The sequence below is a fragment of the Eupeodes corollae genome, chromosome 1, assembly GCF_945859685.1.
Source record: "Eupeodes corollae chromosome 1, idEupCoro1.1, whole genome shotgun sequence".
Lineage (NCBI taxonomy): Eukaryota > Metazoa > Arthropoda > Insecta > Diptera > Syrphidae > Eupeodes > Eupeodes corollae.
The window spans coordinates 223,293,930-223,318,859 of NC_079147.1; the positions used below are offsets into that span (position 1 = coordinate 223,293,930).

The 24,930-nt window shown below is 35.4% G+C and overlaps 1 protein-coding gene across 3 annotated transcripts; it reads right to left on the reverse strand.

Moving 5' to 3' along the window:
• Positions 1 to 6,144: 6,144 nt before the first annotated feature.
• Positions 6,145 to 18,485, reverse strand: LOC129941252 (N-alpha-acetyltransferase 30A). Of its 3 annotated transcripts, none has more exons than XM_056049838.1 (4): positions 18,179 to 18,485; positions 17,201 to 18,082; positions 11,045 to 11,290; positions 6,145 to 6,628 (listed from the first exon to the last, which is right to left on the reverse strand). In XM_056049838.1, the coding sequence occupies exons 2-4, from the start codon at positions 17,924 to 17,926 to the stop codon at positions 6,464 to 6,466; spliced, it is 1,137 nt and encodes a 378-aa protein (XP_055905813.1). In that variant the 5' UTR covers positions 17,927 to 18,082; positions 18,179 to 18,485; the 3' UTR covers positions 6,145 to 6,463. The 3 variants fall into 3 exon arrangements, with proteins under 3 accessions (XP_055905813.1, XP_055905812.1, XP_055905811.1); XM_056049837.1 differs by having other exon boundaries at positions 17,201 to 18,085; XM_056049836.1 differs by having other exon boundaries at positions 17,201 to 18,091.
• Between the last annotated feature and the right edge of the window lie 6,445 nt (positions 18,486 to 24,930).

Sequence of the window (24,930 nt, forward strand, 5' to 3'; positions counted from 1 at the left end):
AACGACCGACAGTACGGCCTTCGTAGCAATAGGTCCACTGGTGATCTCATGGTTCATCTCACCGAACAGTGGAGAAAATCTTCACATCGCTTTGGAGAAAGTAAGATTATTGCACTTGATATTTTCAAAAGCATTTCATAGGGTTTGAAATCTGGCTCTCTTATCGAAAATGCATGCTTTCGGTTTTCATGAATCCCTGCTTTATTAGATTAGTAATTTCCTTTCGGATCGTTTAATACAAGTTGTATTGGATGGATTTAAGTATGAAAACCACAAATTAATTGCTGGTATGGCCCATGGCTCTGTCTCATGTCTGCAACTTTTATTCCAATTTTTAGCTGACGATAGTAGCTTTTCATATTCGTTCCCTTTTTTAAATGCGATTGTCGGTTGTCAACCAGTTTGTCTTATTCAAGAAACCAAAATAAACGTTTGGCTATTATTTTTTCTAAAAATTTTCCCATAAATGGAAGGCGCGATATAGGGCGATACCCTGAAATTATATGGGATTATTCCTGTGTCGAAGTTGTTGTTGTATAGTGCCAGTAGACGATTTTTTAAAGTCAGAGGTGAGTTTTTTAACATGACATATGAAATGCGGTCAAAACCAGGGGTTTTGCCTTTCGCTGAGTGAACGCAAAAAATAAGTTCAGACATGTTTATTTGCGATTCAATAGAGATAACTGAAGTGCAGGGGTGGAAAGATATATTTGCGTTGTTCAGGCATTTTCAGTTTTAGTTAACAAATTCTTTGAGTATGCAGTTGTTTAGGACTAATTATTATACGTTTAAAATTTTAATTTAGTTTTTGAGATATAGAATTTCGAAAACAAATATTCAATAATTTTTTAAAAATCAAAATAAATAATAATAATAATTAGGACCTTTTAAAAAAATCGGCTATCCATAAATTTTGAAAAGTTTAAAGCTACTACACCCAACCTGCAGGTGCGAGACTGAAATGTTTTCTGAATCCACGATAGGTTGTGATAATCGAACAATTGAAAGAAAAGTATGCCTTCATGGCGGATGCCAATGCACGTTCTTGATTTTTTGTACTGCATTGTTGACACTGAATTAATAACAAAAACCTTAGATAATGTGATTTCGAACGTGACCTAAACCAACATTCTACTATTTCCATTTTTTTTTGAATATATAAATAGTTTTGATTATTTTTTTCTATGTGAAACGCATGTAATGCAGGACAGTTATGGGGATTTTGAAAAAAATTGTATAGGGTTTAAATATACTGAATCCTAGCGACACGGGGTTACACACGTGGTCGAGCGATTGGAGGCTATATTTTTGGGTTTAAATCTATTTTTTCAATTTCTTGTAGTTTTGTTAATATTGAAAACTTTACGGTTCTTAAAGTAAACTCTGAGGATGAATATTACTATATTCTCCCTATCTATATTTAAATTGTAATAATTGGGAGCAGGATTTTTGTAGTTTAGAACACTTTCTTAATTTTTCAAATATTAGCAATTTAATGGTTATTGGTGACTTCAATGCTCGAGTGGTGGAACATCAGATAGAAAGTGAGACAATACCTTTCGGCGAGCAATTCAAATCGCTTAGATTTTCAAAAGATAAATTTTTGAACGGAAACGGTAAAAAACTATTAGAACTTTTACTCTTTTTACTTAATGGGTCAACTAGCGGGGATTTTTTCCGGAGAAATGACTTTTGTCGGAGGTCCAGGTGCATCAGTTGCTGATTATTGTGGCATCAGTGGTAAATGGTTTGAGAAAATAGATAGTTGTAATGTTGGTGCTTTGACTTCTCGGACCATATGCCAATCTCAGTAGACCTGACCATTAAAAAACCTCTGTCCCAAAAAGCATTGCTCTTCTGCCAAGCGTATTTTGGAACGATAGGGAAAAAGAAAGGTATGAAGCCAAACTTAGTTATTTTACTGTACAAACTGATTTAAGTCAAGCAAGCACGAGCCAACAGATTGCTTCTTTTATCCAAGCTATAAAAAACTCGATCACCTTTGCAGACAGGAGAGATGTAGCTAAAGGAAAACAAAAGTGGTTTGACAAAAACTGCGAATGAGAAATGGAAGTTTTTTACGTGAGGCTTATGTTCAGGCAAAAAAAGAATATAAAAAACTCTGCCAAATAAAGGGAAATGAATATTATTTAGGAATAGCGAATAATTTAAATAATGCCAATGATTCTTTTGAATTAGTAACAATTTGGATGCTCATATTTTGGCAAATCATTTTAAAAATCCACTTAATTCATTAGAGATTGAAGAACCAATACAATCCGCTGAAAATGTCATAATCGTTGACTCTTTAGATGAGAATATCACCTTAAAGAAATTCACGGTGTTTTACATAAAGCTAAGAATAGCAAAGCCCTGTATGATAGAGTTCCTTATGAATTTTTCAAAAACGCTCCAAACTTTTTTTTGGAAAATTAGGCAAGGACCTATTCAAATATATTGCAAACGGCTGAAGTACCTGAAACTTTTAGAAAGTCAATTGTATTTCCAATACACAAAAAAGGAGACATTTATAATGTGGAAAATTATAGGGGCATATCTTTCCTAAATGTGATTTCGAAGATATTAACAGGAATTATACTGAAAAGGCTCGAGTCTTGGGTTAATGAAAACTAATTGTTGAACAAATTTCAAGCAGGTTTCAGAGCAGGTTATTCAACAACGGATCACATTTTCTCCATCAAAAATATCGTAGATTATCACGCAGAAAATAGGAAATAGCTGTATTCAATATTTATTGATTTCAAAGCTGCTTTCGATAGCAATGATCGACGAGCATTGTTTTATAAATTAAATCTACTGAGGTTATCCTCTAAGATTTCTAAAGTACTAAGAAAACTACACGAGAACACTACATCAGCTGTATGGGACGGTGAACAAATATCAGAATGGTTTGAAACCAAAAGTAGAGTACATCAAGGTTGTCTTTTATCCCCCGTGTTGTTTGCTCTTTTTATCAACGACATAGTTGACGCTTTGCCAAACGGTATTAAAATTGCAGGACTGGTTATAAAATGCCTCCTATATGCTGATGATGTCGTTTTGTTTGCAGACTCACCAGAAAGTCTTCAGCTCATGATAAATAGGCTAGATAAGTAGGGTAGTACCCGTGGCATGATGGTTAGTGCGTTGGACTGTCATGCAAGGGGTCTTCCAATCCCTGCCTGTGCAACCTTAATTAAAAAAAAAAAAATAATTTGCGCGGGTACTGCCTCTTGCGAGGAATTGACAAATCCTTCAATAGTAAATATTGTCATGAAAAAGTGCTTTCTCAAATTAGCCGTTCGGATTCGGCCTTAAATTGTAGGTCCCTTCCCTTCCTGACAACAGAACTTGCACACAGGAATGGTTGAGAGTTGTAAGTCACTAGGCCCTGGTTCACAACGGACTGTTGCACCACCCAATTTAATTTAAGTATTGTAAAATGTGGAAATTGTTAATAAATATATCAAAATCGAAAGTTATGATATTTAAAACAGGTCGAGGACGACACAGTAGAAATGAACATTGAAGTTGTGAATGAATTTACTTACTTAGGAATGATTCTCACACCCCATCTCAACCCTAAGAAACATTTTCAAAGTAAACTGAAGAAATCGACATATGAATGTTAGGTATGGAGATATCAGCAGTATGATGAGGTTGAAAAACTGCAACGGCTCTTCTTAACAAAACTATTTAGATTAGCAAAATCAACACCTAATTACATCCTCCTATTTTTATTTTCACCTTGAAAATGCACTTTTATTATGTAGCCAAAATACTTTCTTAAGATGATAATCGATTACCAAAATTATTAGCAAAACACAGTGTACAAAAAAATATAACTTGGTTCAGGAAATGGGAGGATATAACCATATTGAGCGTATTTCGGTGCATCCTTGGGAGATGGAAGATGGGAGTATGAGAAAAAAGATCAATTTTATTCTCGAAAAGCAAGATGCCAAAATAAGACTAAATCTAATTGAGGAAACAAAAGGCTCCTCATGTAAATCTCTATATCCAAAAAGCTCAATTATAATCTGAATGAGCTCAATTATTTTAAAGACAAAATGAGCTTATTTGAAATTTCCATCATTTGTCGCACTAGGGGAGAGCTTCTGGACTTAAATTAAAAACCTTATTTTAACGACCAATCAACTTTTTGCTCTCTCAGTAATTTGCAAGAACAAGAAAACTCTTATCACTTTTTATCAGTCTTCCCTATTCTAAAAGAAATAATTTGTATACTTATACTGATTTGTATACTTTAAAAAGTCAATAATAAGCGAATCAGACTCTATAAGAATCTTAAATGGAAGCAACTGGAAACTTCTTGCCCAATTTTGCATTGAAGCCCTAAATTACAGAGAAGATTTTATAAATTACTAAAAGCTTTGAACCCAAAAATTCATCTATTAAGTATTTTGGCGTACATATTGTACAAAATAAAAATTTTTGTATTGCAATTTATTTAATTGTATGTTTATATCGTTTTTCTTTTATAAATAAAAAAACAAAAATTACTAATTTTTAAATGAACAATGTAAAAATAATAGCAAAACACACCAAAAACCTTAATTGAATTATTAATATTAAAAATATATTTTGTAATTTTTAAGAGTAAAAATAGAGATGGCATCTGGCAGACGGTTTCAAAACCAAGGCCACAATTTTATTTATCATTATATTATTATGTTGAATTGTAAAAATTTGTTTAAGGTTCAATAAATAAAGCTATTTTTATTATTATTATTATTATTATTATTATTATTACTATTAATACTCGCTCATAGAGATTCAGATAAGAAAGTAACCAAGCCCCTACCTTCATTTAAAAACAAATCTATTTTTGCCGCAGAACAGCTTCACATTGTGGTTACATTAAGTAAATAAGAACACTTCTCAACACGATTCACAATACCAGCTCGCTTAAACCTTGGCTTAGAGGTCCAATTTTGAGATGAGAATAGTGATGGAATTGTCCTGGAATCAATGGTAAGTGAAGATGCATCTAATGCAATTGATTTGCAGGATGCACTCGTTAAAGGACATTTATCCTTGTTCCAGGGTATAATCTAGGTGTAGTTACCTAGATTATACCTTGGCACGAATGCATAATTTTTCTTCTTTAATTTAATTTAAACAAAAATTAGTAACTTTTTTTTCTCATTTTATTGTTGTTCAATTGTTTCTTGTTTTTGTGTTCATTTTTGTTTGTTATATTTTACAGAAAATACGCTTACGAATAATGAAATTTTATTTAATTTATGATTTATGTTTTTATTATTTATTTATTTATTTAGGTTTTCTCCCTCCTCTCAACCCGAACACGAACTTATTTAATTAACACAAAATAATTAAGAGAACCAAAATGTGAATATATTTTTATAATATTTTGTTTATATAAAAACGAAATTACTCTATTTGCGTATAAATAAAAGTTTTCTTTTCTTTTTTTATTAATATAGTTTATGTATAAATATAATTAATGTATGTGTAGTGTATTCATAATTCAAAAATGATTATGTATTATTTTTAAATCATTTTCTTTTTAGTTTTTAATTCGCTTTAGATTTGTTTTTCGCATTTTTTTTTTCTTAAGTTTTGTTTGCTTTGCTTCTTTTTGTTTATTTAATTTTAGCTTTTAATTAAATTTTATTGTTTTACATAATAATTTTATTAAGAAAATTCATTTGGAACTAGAAGACAGAAACAAATTTAAAAAAAAAAGAAAAGTTTGCTAATTTACAGAAAAATAATAAAACAGAGTTCTGGCAAAGATTCACAATCTTCATACCATAACAATCGTACGTATATAAAACTTTGGTAGAGAAGATATACAGAGTTGGAAACTTAAATTATTTAAAATAAAATAAGGTATTTTTTAGAGGAAAGCATAATAATTATGTTAGAAGTCCATTTAACAGTAGAATTTGTTTTATTTTTATTACACAAAAAATTATTTACGAACAGTTTTTAGTTTTTTTTGTTTTCATTTTCTTGTTCAGTGGCATTTTTATTACTCTCGAGTTATAATATTTTATTTATATTTATTTCAAATATACAAGCAAATTGAAAAATAGCATTTTTTTAAACCTCCTCACTCTTTCTCTGCATTCTTTTTAGATTTTTTTTTTGAAACACTTTTAAAACGAGAGATTATTGAGTGTTTTGTTAAGCTTTTGTTATATTTAAAGTATTGAACAATTAAAACCAATTGCCATAATATGGTAAAGGAAGCAACGGACCATGTTTAATTTTAAGTGTTAACTTAAAAAAGAAAAATATTTGAACACATATCAATAAAATGTAAATATGGGTGATTTTGTTTTATCCTCTCGCACATTATTAGATTTCCTTCCTTTATTTCCAAAGAAAAAATTATGTTTCCTTGTTCATGTATTTATTTATTGCTCGTCTAGGATTTTGAATTTGATGATTTTATTTAAGACTAAATAAAATCTCATCTGAACCAGAGCTTAAGTCGAAGAGCATCAACACCGTTCAAGTAATATCGAAACAGTCTTTTGTCACGGACAAATCCTAGATTTTCGTAAAGACGCAGTGCGGGTATGTTGCGCATCTCGGTTTCGAGAACAACCTCATCAGCGTTATCAGCTAACATCGCCTGAAATAAAAATTAAACAAATACGTTCGTCCATAAAAAAATACCTTAAGGAAAGCAAGGTTAACAATATTTAGATGTTTTTGAATGAAAAATGAATTATGAATAATGGTGATGAAATTTTTACAACCTATTAATCAGAATTTGTTATTTTTTAAAAATCAAGTGTAATAAAGTTATTTTTTAGGAAAGTTTATACAAGATCTTGAGCATTACAGTTTAGCAGAAGCTTTGTTCAAGTCGAAATCAGATGAAATGCGCTTGAACACTGAAAGGTAAAGATCTTTTTGTGTTCTTGGTCGTACGGAGTCTGGAGGTGAAAATTTAATAATTTTACGAATTATACCACTGTAGATTACTTTAAAAGATTGGGTCGAACTACCAGTTTTTGCAGCTGCTCTATTTTTCTGACCTGGAAAACAGTTATGACTGATTTTATGTTAAAAATGGGTTTGTTGGTTGATGCCAACAAGGGCGTGAACGACAACCTAAGGAATGTTTGCACTTATGATGTTATGAACACCCTTATAATGATTAAACACAGTGCGAGAAATTTAAATGGAGTAGGGAATTAGATCCCTGCCTGTGCCACCTAAAGTTTTATTCACGGGTACTGCCTCTTGCAAGAAATTGTCAAATTGTTCAAGAGTAATTCTTGTCATGAAAAAGTGCTTTCTCAAATAAGCCGTTCGGATTCGGCATATAAACTATAGGTCCCCTAAATCCCTGCATTTACTCGCACACAGGAATGGTTGAGAGTTGTAAGTCACTAGGCCCTGGTTTTCTATGGACTGTTGCGCCACCTAATTTATTTTATTTAGGGGATTAGAAGTGAGTAACTGATGCACATTGGTTTTAAATGTCTGCATATTGTAATGAGTGGGAAATATTGAGTCTGGTAAAGCATTCCACATTCGTGAAGTGGGGCTTAATAAATAATCATTGTACTTACGAGTACGTTCGAAATTGGGCACAAGGTAACTGATGAGCAATCCTAGAAGTACGGGTATTACTGTTAAATTTTTTGAGGTCAGGATGCAGCTGGCTATTTCGTTAGATCTTTTGTTATGAAAATAGCGATAGCCGTGATGCCTTGACGCGTTGTTCAAAAGGTGCAAGTGGCTCATTTTTAGAACTCTCATTATAATTCTATCCAAAAAGCTCACGATCATAATGGGGAACAAAACTTCTTGCATTGCATTGGGGGAGGATTACGCATTTGCGACAGTAGACAGCATTGAATTTTTGAATCATTACATTCGATACGGTTTTTGATAGGTTTCATTGAAAAACGAATTTAATGAAAAAAGAATTTAATGAACTTACCATTGGTAATCTACATCGGAAGGAAAGGGACGAGAGCCTAAATACGAATATGAAAAGTTGGACTACCGTCATCAGCGAAGCAATTAAGTCAGTTAGAAGTTTGAGACAGAAAATCATTTATGAAATTAAGGACGATTGTCGGAGACAAAGCGGAGACCTGGCATCCCAGCATTTACTTCTTTTATTTCATTTTAGGAATAATCCAATACTATTTGTATTGAACGGTCAGAAAGGTTATTTCGAATCGACCGAATAAAGGTTTTATTTTTAACCAAAAGCTCGCAGTTTCAACAAGATGTCAAACCCTCTCAAATGCTTTTCAAATATCAAGGCAGTTATCTCTAAATCGATGTAAAGATTTGTTTAACTGCTCGATAAGATAAACCACGAGATGGCCAATAGACCAATTGCCATACTGGTGGTCATTAAAAATCTTCTGTCTTCGAGAAATGTTTGAGCTGAAAATTAATCAATGATTCCAAAAGTATAGACGTGAGTGCAATTGGACAATAGTTAAAGGGGAGAAGGATTTGCTTTTTTATAGAGCCAGGCTGACCAAATGCCCACCATCTGCTCGGAAAGAGACTTGTAGAATAAAACCACATCTTCAGAACAAAAGCTTTAATACTATTTGGATCAGCGGATTTTTGAATGTTGATAAGTACTCTAGCAACTATACAACTGAGAAAGAAGATTTGTCCTATAGAATCGTTAACGCTTTCAAGTACAGAAAGAATCAAGTCAATTATAAGGAGCATCGAATTAACAGCAAATTTGTGATGCAATTAAAATGTTTTTTTTTTCTTCAATCGAACTTACAAAAGGCGTGTCTTTGGACTTGAAAAAAAGCGAAGGAACCAACGATATTTACGCACATTTTGTTTAAAAAGTGTAATCTAGGTAAATGGTAAGAAATTGTAAATATCAAAATGTACCTATCAATAAAGTATTTTAAATTAAAAGTAATGTAACGAAATATTATTTTCTTGAAAGTTTCATTTAATACCAAATTTGACTCAAAATTACACAAATTATATTATTGTTATGTAATACAATTTTAGTTATACAATAAGAACCTCTGTTTAGCTGCCACAAAAGGAAAATAGGACCCGAATTTGAAATAAGTCAACGACCAACCTTATCTGAGAGAAAAATTGCAGTAGAAATAATATTCGAATATTTTTGGAATTTAGCCAAAGAATGAAATGGATCCAACTTTGTAATTAGTTCAAATATGTTTGCAGATCACCTTTCATACTACTTTAAAAACCTGTTCTCAAATCAATCTGATTTGTCCTTTGCTTATGCAAAACCACTGATTATTGAGGAAACTGGACTGTGAAATAAAACAGAAGATGGAAAAGCACAAAGCGAAGACGGAATTCCATATGAATGCATTAAAAATGCAACACCAGCTTTCATTGATAAGCTTTTCAACAACATTCTTTCAACCGGCTTTCCTTATTCATAAGAAAGGTGATCCAAACAACATCGAAAATTATCGGGGAATATCATTTATGAACATTATGGCCAAAATATTTTGCGTTGTTTTAGTGAACAGAATAGAAAAGTGGGTTTATAATAACAGCCTTTTAACTGACTTCCAATCGGGTTTCAGGAAAAACTATTCTACTGTGGATCAGATATTCGGATTGCTGGCACTACAATCAATGTTTTACTGTATGCAGCAGATGATCTAGTGATCCTTTCAGAGTCACCATAAAATTTGAAGCTCGTGATAAATCGGTTGTCAACATACTGCAACACATAGGACTTGCAATAAATATTGAAAAATCCAAAATCATGGTATTCATGGTTGGTTCTTCAATGGCCATCGCCTTGAAATCACTAAATATTACAATTATTTAGGCATGAAGTTGAACAAAACGATGGATTTCAAAAATCATTTAATTGAAAAGGCGAAGACTTCGCAAAGCTTGCTGAATATGACATGAAGGAATATTTTCTTAAACCAAAATGTATTGCTGTCAGCTAAATACAAAATATTCGAACGTGTTGTTAAAACTTCTCTTTGGTACGCGGCACAAATTTGGGGATCGGATGAATTTGAAGCAGTAAAAAAGCTCCAAAGAAGTTTTATAAACAAAAATGTTTAATCTGCGAAATTTAACACCTAACTACGTAATTTATTTAGAAACGGGGGTTGAAAACTGTTTAACACCCTTAAGATGCAGGGCGACTATATCTATAAAGTTGCTTCACATTCAGATGCTCGTTTGACAAATGCGGAATTGAATAACTTGGCTCCACTTAAGGAGCAGCTTCACAAGATAATTCAAAAATACGAAGACTTTGTTGGAGAACAATTAGTAGCAGAGGTTGAGCAGTCTGACAGCACAATAATTTACTCACAACTAAATCATAACCTTTTAAACAATAATTATTTTGAAAACACATTCAGCTATAAAGAAATATCGTTAATACTCAAATCCAGATGTGAGCTTCTAACCTTAAATAGCAGTCCATACATAAAATTCGACTATCTACATATGATTTTACAATTCTTAAGAGGAAGATGAATCATAAACATTACATAGAGAAGAAGATGGGCTGTATATAATTATTTAGTTGCATCGCTCCGTTATTAAATATAAGAATCTTTTTATGTTTTTCAACAATTACGACATACACTAAGCCTAATTGTAAAATATTTACTGCAATAAAAGTAGATTTAAAATAAACAAATTTTATTCGCAGGTTAGACAATAATAGAAATATTGAAGTCGACAGCTTTAGATAATGCGACATTGAAAAAAACCCTAGAAAATGCAAAGTTAAAAATATATTAAGCCATATTCTAGTGAGAGAAACATCTAATAAATAAGACTGTACGTTTTAACTCTAAATTTAAATGATTGCATAATATTTTTGAGAATTATAATAAGCTTCTTCAAACCGAGTCTTTTTGTGGTGAAGTTTTTTATTTATATGTTTGAGAATCATCATCTTGAGTAAGAAATTAATTTAAAAAAAGTTCTTCATGTGTTTTTTTTTTTACTTTAAATGGTTCATAATGTTTAAAATGTCTTTAATATGATTTTAATGTAATAATAAAAATTATGAAAAACTTACCTCAATGGCCTTTTGCACAAGTGTTGTACCAATTTTTAATTTCCTATATTCCCGTCGTACTGCCAACATTGCTATGTATCCCCTTTTTACATTCATGTGCATATCTAGTTTGCAAACAATAGCTCCAACGTATTCGTTGCCGTGAGCGGCCAAGAAGCACAGCTTCGGCCAATTATATATGAAGTACCGATAAGTGTAAATCGAATAAGGCTCCGACAGTTCAGCTTGAATAAGACGCATTATATCCTGAAAAAAAGTAGAAGATTAGTCGGACAGAAAATAATAAATTTTAATATTCAATGTAACTATAACCGCAGTATGTTAAAGGAATGAATTATGGTATCAAACAAAAGTTTATGATTTAAGTTTAGATAAATGAGAAGATAGTAGATGAATTGAATTTATAATGAATACTTTTGGTAGTTGACATTTCAGAAAGAAACAAAATTGATAATAGTTCTTGCGTAATTTAGAAATAGAAAATATTTGACTGTAGGACACCCCGTTTATACCGAATTCGATTTTAAACATGACAAGGTCGGTGAATAAAACTTTTAAGTGGTACAAGCAAAGACATTTTGGCAGTCTTTCGCACTAACTATCTCATTTGAGAACTGGTCATAACCATTATAATAACAGTCTTTTCAAACAAATTGCGCCGTCTGAAAGTTATCCTACAGCCAATTTATTTAAATTGTTGTATACTTTTTTTTAAGCTTTGGAGTGGTTATTATTGGTATTTTGTTATGATTATCTAAATTTTTATTTCGTATCGTGAATGAAGTTTGAAATTTTATTTGATCGTAAACTTGGTAAATTTAATGCCATTTCTCAATCAAATATCAAGACAAGACGAAGCAACGAAAGTTCAATTGAAATTTGTTTAATAATTAAACACAATTAGTTTACTTTAATAGAATGGACTGAAATACCGTATAAAATAGAGCTGTAGGTCAGTATTGTTGTAAAAAAAAAACAGGATTTACCACCTACGAAGAAAAAGAAGATTCGGCAACATTTTGGTAGAAATCGGAGACCAAATTCAATCCCGTCCTATCAGATTGGAAAACATTGATATTTGTTTACAAAATTGTAATACAAACAGCTATGACTTAATAATAAAAAAATATATTCGAAACAAAACGTAAGAAAACATAAAAAATAAAAAAGCTACCGGAGGGGGTAAATTTACTTTACAATTTTCCAATATTGGATTTCGCAATTACCAATTTTCTATCAAGTGAAAATTGTCTGGGTTGATTTTATCTACATATTAGACAATTTAAGACATGTGCATTCAAAAGGACATAAGGTTTTTCTCAAAACCCACCTCTCCAAAAAAAGAAAAGAATCCTGAGGCTGAATATTATATATCTGAGGAGACAGACCAAAAAAAATCAAATAAACATAAATTAAATCATCGCCACACAAGACTCAAAGAAAACACACAAAAATTGAACTTTTCAAGGCTAAGAAAAATCACAGTAATAAAAATTGAGATTATTTATATGAAAGAAAGTATAGGGTGCCTAGTACATCAACTGGAGATTGGGTTTTAACCAGAAAGAAAAATTGTTGGGTTCTTATCCAGACTGCAGCAGATGAATTCTCGAGATGGAATCAACGGTGGCGTCTACAGTTCCAGTAAGGTTGAACTACTTAGTGAACATCTTATAGGGCTTTTACGACTTATTCGGAGCCCAGGCTTATAAGGAACGGTTTATCCGGCTCCCCATCCTTGGAGTTATACTAAGGATCTGACCCTCCAGATCGGGGGTTGTGCCGTCGGGGTGACTTCCTGACCACGTACACGATACGGACGGATTTACTGTTGATAACCCACGCAAACGAATTAAGGACAACCAGCTTCGGATATGCACGTGGATTATTAAGTCCCTTAACAGACCACGTGCGGCCGAAGAATTGGCGGAGGCCCTAGACTGCTATAAAGCAGACATCACCGCCATCCAGCAAATACAATGGGATGGTCCTGGCAAAAAGAGGATGAAAAACTGTGATATTTACTATGGTGACTGCTATCACGAAAACCAATAGCGTTTATTTGGATGCGACTTTGTCATTGGAACCAGACTTAGGCAACAAGTATTGAGCCATAGGTGCATCAAGAGCGCCTCATGATCATACGAATCAAGTCTAAATTCGGCAACATTAGCATGATATGCACGCACGCCCCCACAGAAGAGAAAGACGACAACACCAAAGATATGTTCTTCGAGCTCTTAGACAAAACATATGAGCAGTGTCCTAGCTGCGATATTAAAATTTCCTGGGTGATTTTAATGCCAAGCTAGGAAGTGAAGACACCTTTGGTGGAATAATCGGGAAGAACAGCCTGCACGACAAAATTTCCGATAACGGATTCAGGCTCATCGACTTTGCTGCGGGTAGAAACGTTTTGGTAGCCAGCACGCGTTTTCCACAACTCAACATCCACAAAGGAACTTGGACTTCTTCAGATCAATCTACCGTCAACAAAATTGATCATATTGCGATCGACGCCAGACACTCTGCCAGCATCATGGATGTACGAACTTTCCGAGGAGCTAACATCGACTCGGACCACTACCTCGTTGCAGCCAAGGTAGCACTTCGGATTTCCAGACCCAAGGCAAAACAGGGAGGTGCTGGGAGAAGGTACAACGTCGAACGGCTACAATCGCCAGAGATCGCCAAATCCTTTTCCAACCGAGTTACAAGTAACCTCTCTCGAAGTTCTCTGCCGCCAGCACAATGTATCGAAAACCAGTGGCAACATTGCCAAGATGCATTCAGAGAAGCCGCCTGTCATGTGCTGGGTTTCAAACAGCCATTAACAAGGAACCCCTGGTTTGATGAGGAACGTCGGCAGGCAAATGCAGCCAAACAACAGGAACGCAAAGCGGTGCTGCATAAAAGGTCGAGACTTGCTCATGAGCTCTATAAGCAGAAGAGGCGAGAGGAACGCCGACTTCTCAGAAGGAAAAAGGGAGGGCAGGAGAAGCGTGCGGTCGAAGATGTTGAGAGGTTTAAGAGCAGGAATGAAGTTCGAAAGTTTTATGAACAGGTGAAACGAAATTCACAGGTACATAAACCTAGAACCGAAGGCTGCAAAGACTAAAGTGGAAACATCATAGTGGAACCGCAGTCAATGCTGAGGATATGGAAGGACCACTTCTGCAGACTGTATAGCGGCGACGACAAACCGAATTCCGATGTCATTCAGGATGATCCATTCAACATAGACTACGAAAGCCAACAATCCCGTCATCCCGACATAGACGAAGTAAAGACTGCCATATCTAAGTTGAAGTCTAATAAAGCCGCTGGAGGGGATGGCTTGAATGCCGATCTCTTTTAAGCAGCTGGAGATAAGTTGTTTAGGAGCATGCACCAACTTATCTGTAAGATATGGTCGGAAGAAAGCATGCCCGATGAATGGAACCTCTGTATTGTTTGCCCGAAAAAAGGAGACCCTCTTAACTGCACCAACTATAGAGGAATCAGTCTACTTAACATCGCCTATAAAATCTTCTCTGCCGCAATATGTGAACGTCTAAAGTCCATCGTCAACAACCTGATAGGTCCTTATCAGTTTGGTTTTAGACCAGGAAAGTGAACAGTTGATCAAATATTCACATTACGGCAGATCCTGGAAAAAACCCAAATCGACACCCACCATCTTTTCATCGATTTCAAGGCCGCATATGACAGGGACGAGCTGTAAAGAGTAGTGTCTAGTTTTTCACGCTGCTCCATAAAGGTTGGAAACAGTTTAACAGAACCTTTCGATGTCAAAAAAGGCTTTAGACAACGTAATGCGCTGTCATGCGATTTTCTTAACATCTTATTTGAAAGAATAGTGCAGAGCTCTCACGGCAACACTATCCTTCAAAAGTCAGACTAATTACTAGCATATGCTGATGACATTGACATAATCGGAAGAACTCAGCGTGATGTCAATGGGGCTTTTGTGAGTATTAAGGCAGAGGCGGCAAAAATTGGTTAAACGGTTAATGAGGGCAAAACAAAGCACATGCTGTCGTCAAGAAAGGACATACAACACCGACGTTTTGGTCAAAACGTCACCATCAACAGACGTAACTTTGAGGTGGTCAAGGACTTCGTCTACCTAGGCTACTCTTTAAACGCAGAAAACAACACCAGCGCTGAGATCAAACGAAGAATAATTCTTGCTTACCGCTGTTTCTTTGGGCTAAGAAGGCAATTGAGTGGTAAAATCCTTTCTCGAGGGACCAAAGTGTCACTATATAAGACCCTCATCATCCCCGTCCTGTTATGCGGTACAGAAGCATGGATTATGACAAAAGCGGATGAAAGCACCGCGGATCGTTTCAAAAGAAAAGTTCTTCGTGTGATCTACGGTCCCGTATGCATCGAAGGGGTGTGGAAGAAAAGAGCAACATAGACTTAGACAGAAAGGTAAAAGTCCAACGACTAAGATGGCTGGGTCACGTAGAGCGCATGGAACCCAATGCTCCAGCCCGGAAAGTCTTCGAATCCACACCCACAGGGCAGCGGATCAGGTGGCGCACACAAGTGGAAAGTAACCTCACCCAACTTGCAGCCAGAAACTGGAGAGTTTGTTGGGAGAGGCCTTAGTGCACACAGAACTGTAGTGCCACCTTAAGTAGGAAGGATATTTAATTAAATACAAAAATAATTTAAGGGAAAGAAAATGAAGTGAAGAGCTCAGGTACTTCCATAACCACAGATGCCATCAGAGCGAAACTATTCCAATGTGTTAAACTGAGTAAGTCCGATTCTGCAGTGTTCTGAGGGGTGCCACAACTACGCAACAAAAATTAGAGCGAGCAATGATTCTAAGTTCAAACTTCATTGACACATGGTTTGTACACTGCTCTTACAGGGGCTTCGAAAAACAAGACAAACTGTAAAGTTTGTGCGAAGAGCAAACAAATTAGAATACATTTCAAGGAAAAGGGGCAACAGTAATTCTGGAAACAATCCATTCTGAACTTTGTGCTTCCATTAGTGTTGTTTCATGTGGCGGTGCAGGTTTTATGATTTAATTAGAAAAATCTTTGTTTACTTTTTCAAAGCAAATTCAAAAGCTTTTTGAATTTAAAACAAAAATATCAACATTTTTTTACGCATCGATAACGGCGCCTATTTTTGCAACCGCGTCGAAGTAACTACTGAAAGAAAATGGAATTCAAAACCAGACAACACTGTATAGGCTGTAACATAACCTTTAGAGAGAAGCAATAGAACGAGTATCGAGAAGACACGCAGCATGTTATTGGATGTTGGACTCGACGTTAAGTTTTGAGCTGAGACATTCTCTCGTGCTGTTTTCATCGTCAATAGATCTCCTAGCAAATAAACAACTGGTGTGTTACTCTTGAATAAATTCCAAAACATAGTCACTTTTGAGTCTTTGGGTGTAAGGCGATGTTCCAAGAAAGATAAAATGGTTACTAGTCGAGATGTTGTGTTTTTATAGAATTCTCAATAGAAGCTAGCGAAGCCAAAAAATCATAATTATTTTCATATATTTTTAGATGAGTCGAATTCAGTGGGGGATGTTGGTGACAGTGATACTGACAGAACCATAAAAAAATCACACAGTAAACGACTGAAGCGTTTTTACTCAGAAGAGGAAGGTTTACAAAAATTGAGACTGATGTTAGTTACGTCTTAAATGAGTATATTGATACACAAAATGAGATCAAAATTGTGCATGGTAAGCCTTCTGCACAAAACAAGCATAGGTTCATATTACACACACTGTCCTTTCCTATTTATCTTTCATATGTTGCTCATTGGCAACTGCTTCATTCACCACTCCAGGAATTCTATTTCAAGTATTTAATTAATTATTAATTCTAAGTGAGACATTAATTAACAGTGTTATTCATTTTTATAATACGATACACTTCTTATGCAGAAGGTAAGAGCATGATGGATCGATATTGGACAAATATTTGTCACGTCTTGATAACCAAAATGACTCTTCTGAAAATTCCTTAATAAAACTGGATAGAAACTTAAAATAAAAGGACTAATTTCACATCAAAATCATGGAGATAGTGTTTTCATCAAATTGGATGAAGAATTATGGTTTTTCTAATTAGATTTGAAGATTAAGTCTATTGGAAATAAAATACTACTCACATGCATCTGCAACTCGGACTCGTACTCTTTATATTCGATCTGGATATTTTCTAAGTTGATGGCAGGTTGTGCGATGACTGGTGATAGTTCTAGTTGTTGTTGTTGTTGGTCAATTTTCTCCTTGGAATCACCCTCATCCTTAGTTGCTTGTGGCTGTGATGGTGGTGGTGGCGATGGAGTTCTTCTACTGCTAGGATGGGTGCAGCCGTTGCTTAAGCCACTAGTGCTGCTTTTTGCTTTTCCATCTTTCTCCTCCTCCTGCTCTTCATCTTCCTCCCTTACCTTAGCTACTATATCATGATCATTAAGAATCTTTACCTGGCCATTGCTAGAGCCATGACAACTATTGCGTTCCTTAGGATTTCTACTACTTTTACTAATATTGCAATCCCCGTTTAATCTGGGTTCAACATGGCCATTCTGTGAGGATGGTCCTCCATTAGTTAGGGACTCTTCTCGTTCACATTGCTCCTGCTCCTGCTGGTTGTGGTGACTGTCAGTGCCGTTGTGTTCCTGTTTTGCGTTGTTGCTGACCTTCCCAGAAGAGCTGATATGAAGAGCTTGCTTTAATTTCTCGTTTAGTCTGTCTGTCTGTTGGGTTTGAGATTGGGATTGGGTTTGGGGAGCAGGGCCATTGCCAGTTCCATTCTCTGCGCATTGCTTTCTTTTGTTTTTCGTCTTTTTCTTTGATGGCTTTGTTGAGCAATTCTCTTGAACAGAATTCATGTCTTCCTTTTGCTTTTTTCTTGTGAAATTTGGACTTCTCGCTGCTCACTGATCACCTCGACCTCGTCGTCTGCTTCTTCTGCTGCAGCTCCTCCTCCTGCTGCCTGCTGTTTGTCGTCGTCGTCTTCGTCGTCACACAAAGTTATCGTATCGTTGCTGCTGAAGCTGAATGGAAATGAAAATGAAAAATTGAAGGAAAGGAAAAGAATTTTTTTTTCTTCAGCAATATGTCAAAAATTTATGTGCACATACACAAAATTCTGTCTGCATATATATTTTCGTTTTCGTCGTACTTTGTATTTTGGTGAGTACGAGTGTGCTCAAGGAAATCGCTCTGTCGTAAGAGAATTTCTTTGTATTTATTTTTCTGTTGAAGTTTTTCACTTTCTCTATTTGCTGATGAGTAGTTGAGGGGTTTTTGTTGGAAATATTTGATAATTCGTAAATATCGTGAGATAATTTTAGAATTTATTTATTAAAAAATATAATTGAAAAAGAAATAATTCCTGTCCTCTGTCTCTGCCTCTGTTTCCTTCTAATCTGTTTTTTTTTTTTATGTTTCGAGCTCGTTTTGTTTGTCAGTGTCAAGTGACAAATGACAGGAGTTGTTTTTGATGAATTTTGGCATCATTGTTCAGTTTGTGGTGCATGGCCAGAGTTACCAGTTAAGCTGGACAAAAAATATGGACCATCAACAAAAACTTATAAAAGTGTTGTGGCTAATGAATTACTTATTTTCTAATAAAAGATATTTTTTTAGACATGTGTCTTTTTAAAAAGATATAAAATGCATATAATTTGATGCTATGACCAAGAATTTATCTTCATTATAAAGATAAGGGTTTGCCATTATGTTTTAAGAATGATGAATGTCATTTGGCCGACGAAGTTGGCTCGAATAAATTCTATCGCCCGAGAGGTACAATTTTTGTACCACTTTTTGATGTAATTTGTGCAATTCGTCAGCTATAACACACCAACTATTTTCTGTAAAGGCAATTTGAGAAAGCCAACTGAGACGGTCTCAATGAATTCTTCAGGAACTTTACTTGGTCACTATGCTTCCTCGATAGTGACGTTGATTCCAGCGCAGATATAATTACAAATTTAATTCTTTGTGGAATGAATGAACATTTTTATCCCGAATAGGGCAAAATCTATCAAACCCAAAGAGAACTCATGGTTTGATTCGCGAACTGTAAAGAGGTTATTAGGATCAGAGATATAAGTTTCCGTTGTTGTAAAGCCAACCCGACTGAGGAAAACCGGAATAAGTTCAAACAACATAATACTACAATGTCCCAAAGGTAGTAAAAATGTCTGGTCATTTGTAAAAAACGTACGAAACAATACGTCATCCTCGGTTCCAACGCTCGTCCACAATGACATTTTCAATGTTAGCTCGATTGATAAAGCCAATTTGCTTGCAGCACAGTTTGCTGTTTATTCGACGCTACCGGAGAGTGTCATGATTGAGTTCTCCTGTTCTTGAGAGCGTAAACGGTTTTATGGCACTAGTACAGTTGCAAGAGTACTGAAAGACTTTAACATACAGAAATCAGCTGGCCCGGATAGCATTAATCCTATTGTTCTGAAGAGGTGTTCTTCATCGCTGGCAGAACCACTGCGTAAACTTTTCGATCTTTCCTGTACTACAGGTCTCTTTCCGAGCGGATGGTAGACAGATTTTGTCCAGCCTGTCCCTAGAAAAGGCGAATCCTCCTCTCCCTCTAACTATCGTCCAATAGCACTCACGTCCCTTCTTTCCAAGGTCATGGAAACGCTGATTAATTATCAGCTTAAGAAATATCTCGAAGAACGGAAGCTTCTTAATGATGGACAGTATGGTTTTCGTTGCAATAGGTCCACTGGTGATCTTATGGTTTATCTCACCGAACAGTGGAGCAAATCTTTACATCATTTTGGAGAAAGTAAGATTATTGCACTTGATATTTCAAAGCATTTGATAGAGTTTGGCACCAAGCTCTCTTATCGAAAATGCGTGCTTTTGGTATTGACGAATTCCTTCTTCATTGGATTAGAAATTACCTTTTTAATCGTTTGATACAAGTTGTATTCGATGATTTCAAGTCTGAAATTCATAAAATAAATGCTGGAGTTCCCCAGGGCTCCGTTTTGTCTCCGGCTCTCTTCTTCATATTCATAAACGATCACTTGTCTGCCACTTCTAATCCATTAAATTGTTTCGCTGACTACAGTACACTCAGCTTTTTATATTCGATTCTAGATTCACATCCTTGTCCCTCGGAGGTGGAACTTCAGCGTATGATGAGCTTATTAAATTCTGATCTCGACAACGTTGTCCCATGGGGAATCGAAAACCGTGTAGAATTTAATACTTCTAAAACCCAATTCTGTCTCCTGTCGTTAAAGCGTAACGCTTTAAGCCCCCTCATAGGAGGGGGTATATCGCTGAATGGAATGGAATTTGATTGCTAATGTATGCGGAAGACATTGTGCTAATAGCTGCTAAGCCAGACATACTACAAGGCATGATAAGTAAGATGGCAGAATACTGTCAACGGTAGAATCTTGTTATAAACCTGAAGAAATCGAAAGTGATGGTATTTAGAAAAAGAGGTGGTAGACTTAGCCAACTAGAAAATTGGAAGCTCAACGAAGTTGTTAGCAAATACAAGTACCTTGGTATATGGCTAACTTTGACTAAGCCTAACGGAGCACTTCAAAGAACGATCTAAACAAGCTATACAGAGCTTAAATTTTACGTGGAATCGGGTTATCACTAATAAAGATGTCAAATTAACTTTTAAGATCGATATGTTCAACGCGGTTATCAGGGCTATACTCGGTTATGGAGCACAAGTATGGATGGCGTAGCAGTTAAAATAATCGAGCGCGAGCACTTAGAGTCTTTGCAAAGAGCACAACAAATGAAAACACTCAGCTTATACCATTGGCTCGATTATACTGCTGGTGAAGTTTACGTCTCGGATGACTGGGATGTCTCTGAAATTCGCTGGATACTGAAAGCAAGGGCAGGGCTCATTATGCTCAATGGAACACTTAGGACAGAAACTGAAAATCTAAACTCTCTGGAATTCAAACGAAGAAGAGACCCTAGCTTCTGTTTTTCTGTATTTTAATTTTTTTTGGGAACACTAGGTCTTATAGTAGGTGTTTGCTTTAAGATACGGTCTTTTAAAGAGTTCATCGCTTGAGCGACGATAAGCTCTTAACCATCCAAATGTTAATTTTCTGGCCTTTTTACACTCTAGATCAAACCAAGGCGCTATAAAGCTATCTTGTGTTTTCCTAATGCTGCACAACGTTCTCGGATAAGATGCTTTCATGACCTCTTCTAACTGACTCAACTTATATTGCTGACAACTTTGAAGGGAAGTGTTAAGATTTATTTGGTATCGAACTTTTTTTTTTTTGGTAGGAGTCTCATACAGTTTGATTCCTCAGTTGCTATTGAAAGTCTGCAAGTCACGACTAATGGAAAGTGATCCGAAAAGGGCACATTTTCAACTTTGAACTCAATTATTTAGTGGTTCCAATTACCACTAATAAGGCCGTAATAAAATATAGAACTGCCCTGATTGCCGACAAAAGTAAATTCGACTTCCTTATCCAACCAACTGGTTCCGTTCGTAATTCGAGTTACAAACATCCAATAATTTTGCTCCCTCAACGTTGAAGACTGTATGTTTGGACTTTCGTAATAATAGGAAATAAGCAGTTTAATATTTTATTCAATTTTGACCTTTCAAAAAAGTCAAAAGCCATATGTTAAAAATCAGAATACCAATAAGATTGGCCGTGACTGCGCTACTGCGAAGCCAGCCAAAACATTCACTTGCTTCAATGTTAATATTTTCTGTTTCTCATAAAGCATATTTGTGTTGGCAGTATTTTGATCTGCTCCATTAGAATTCATTGTTTAATATGAAAAGTGTTTACGAACGATCATAATCATTATTTATAATTTAAGTTGAAATTAACATTCCATTAGTTGGAAAGGACAGTTCTTGGTTATTTTGTTTTCAACTGTCATTTCGTGATTGATTTGTCAGTTTTGTGCATTATTTGGCAGCCATCTTAGTTTCAATTTTTGTTCTTCATTTTTTGTGGTTTTATAATTGTAAACAAAATTAAAGTATACAAATAAGCAGGTTCTGATAACCTGCAGTCAACTGCAGTGTTTGAACGTACATTTTGGTCAAAGGCAACTTATTAGCTTTTTAATTATCATAAACTCGGAACTCTACTTAACTAACCTCTAACTTCAGCTGATCGTGCAAAAACTACCAAAAACAACCAATTATCTACAAAACACTTCTTAGACAAATTGCAAGCCCATGCCACAGAGTAATAAAGTTCAGCTCTCAGTTGAAGGAAAAATTATAATTAGCTGTCATTTTGACACAAGAGCAATTGACTTGATAGTTAGGTTAGGTTAGGTTAATGTGGCTGCTGATTTAGAATCCACACATGAATCTAGAGAATTACTTCCTACTAGTCGAACCATTTTGAGCTTTTTATAAAGCGAAGAAGATATTTGATATCCTTTTTAGCTAGTTAACTGGAATTATCAAAAGAGTAGTCTCCCAGATGAAGTTTGCGTCTTAGTGAAAGAGCAGGGCAAGTGCAGAGAAGGTGAGAGTTTGTTTCCTCTTCTTCTTCGTCCATACATCTCTTGCAGAAGTCATTTGAAGGTGCACCAAGCCTTGATAGTTAGCGAGTCAACTTTAGAATAAACTTGCCTGAATTGGCAATTTTTTGGTAAACTTACCTTATATTTACATCCCTTACGTCGTTTTTTATTTCTGATTCATTTTTGTTCTTCCTGTTTCGAGCTTCCGTCTTCTACTGGGCAAAAGAGTTTTTGGAGCAGATACCCGAATTTTATCTTAAACAACTTTTACATTTGATATATTTTAAGAACTTTATTATAGGATTGAAGTACAAGCAAAGTGTTCATTAATGAAACTATACATTGTTTTTTTTTTAATTCATTTTTATTAATTCAATCTTAAAGCTAGACAAAAATTCATAAAACTATAACACTTAATACTAATGCCTTTCATCCCTAAGATCTTTTTTACATCAATTTAAATTTAATTTTTTGAAAAAAAAAACTAATATCAAGATCCTTTTTTGGTTTTACTTAAAACTACTTAAAATAAGGTCCTTAACATAAAACTTAAAGCTAACATAAACTACCTATCCTACCTATAAACTACTTTAAACTAGAACAACTACAGCAGTAAATCTAACTATCTAACAATTTTGTTGTTCATATTTTTTAAAATAATTTTTTGTTTCCATGTTTTTAAAACTTTTTTTTATGTATTTTTTTGTATTTCTTTTTTCTTAAACTATAAAATAACTGGTTCTCCTGCTTCACCCTATTAGTTCGGTCCCGTTCGGACACAGCCCTACTGCTCTGCCTTGTGCCATGACGTCCTGATTGTACGGGAGTCGCCTATCCACGGTTCGTCGTCTGACGTGGTAGATTAACGGAACTGCCAATCTGTCCTGTATCAGACGGCATCTATCTAAAAAGAGGAATGTCTCTGGTAGAATGAAGCCGCTCAAGCGTGCACTCTCAAAATACTAGTGGTTCGGATAGAACGCCCCGAAAATTAAATTGTTGGTCGAAGACATAGCTCTTGCAATGTGACCTCGAACGAGTTTTATCACGAAATTGTCGATTCAGTTGATTCGAGCCCCGTTGCATAGAACCTCGTTGGAATAGTAATGCACATAAGAAGATTCGGCTGTTCGATATAAGTCAATACAGCGTCGTAAACACTGCCGCTCGAACACCCGAAACTTCTCCATCTGGGAAGGGGCAACGTTGAACCACACAAGACAACCATAAACGATCATCGGCCGTATGAGGGCCATGGACTGCTGTAAAACATCCGTTTCATCAGAGCAAAGGGTCCTCAGGCCCTGATCAGAGCAGCATTTATATTTCTGTCGAAATATAAATACTGATCTAACCAGACACCGAGGTACTTCACTACATTTTTGCTCACTAATGGCTGCCCGTGAAGATCAACGATGACCATCTTGCGCCAATTCTTAGACGTATCCCTCGTGGCCCCCCAACGGAGTCCGGAACAGAATTTTCTCCGACTTCTGGAAATTTGTTTTCATTTTCCAGTCATCGCAATATCGCTGAATCTTGTCGATCAGATCGCTGGTGAAAATGCTGAAGAAAATCGGCTAATTAACCGCTCCCTGTTGAAGACCATTTTTAATTGAGAATGTTGTGGTAGAAGTTACATTGACACTTTTGACAACAAACTTTCTACCGTTAAGCATATCATACAGTATATACAACAATGGCTCGCTTATGCCAAGCCTGCTCAGTTTTAGGTAAAGACCCTATAACCATACGGTGTCAAAGGCCTTTTCGAAATCAACCAGAACAGCACCTGAGCATTGTTGTTTGGTTTACTCCATTGGATATTAGAAACGAGTTTAGATGCAGCAAGAATTGTGTCTTGTCCTGCCTTGAACCCGAACTGTTTATCCGGAATTATTTTTATTTTTATACACTTAGTCAGAGCCCTATTAACGATTTTTTCGAAAACTTTGCTGATGCTCGGAAGAAAACTTATCGACCGAAGATTTGACAGGTTGGAGTTGTCCTTTCCCTTTTCGGGAGAAGATGAAGGTCTTCTAATGCACTGGATAATATGCATTATTCAGTGCATTATTGAAGAGTGTGGTGTAAATGTCAATTGCCTCCATCGGTAAATGTCTTAGTACAACGTTGAATATACCATCGACACCTGCTGACATAATGGCATAAGAACTCGACATCGTTCTTATGCCATTATGGGAAAGTTTGCAGCAGTAGATTCGTTGGACCCAATTTTCAATCACTCGGCCACACATTTCGCCTTATATTTTGGCTCTGACCTCCACCAACGTCGTTGGTTTGTTGGCATAAATCTAAGTCTAGAAGCTTTTAGTCATACGAACGAGTCGGCCAATTTACTGGA

Excerpts from the sequence above, each read along its gene's own strand:
- LOC129941252 (XM_056049838.1), bottom strand. The coding sequence starts at position 17,926 with ATGAATTCTGTTCAAGAGAATTGCTCAACAAAGCCATCAAAGAAAAAG. Across the intron at positions 11,291-17,200 it reads AGTCCGAGTTGCAGATGCAT|GATATAATGCGTCTTATTCA; the intron begins GTGAGTAGTATT and ends ACTTTTTTTCAG. Across the intron at positions 6,629-11,044 it reads TTGTGCAAAAGGCCATTGAG|GCGATGTTAGCTGATAACGC; the intron begins GTAAGTTTTTCA and ends TTTTTATTTCAG.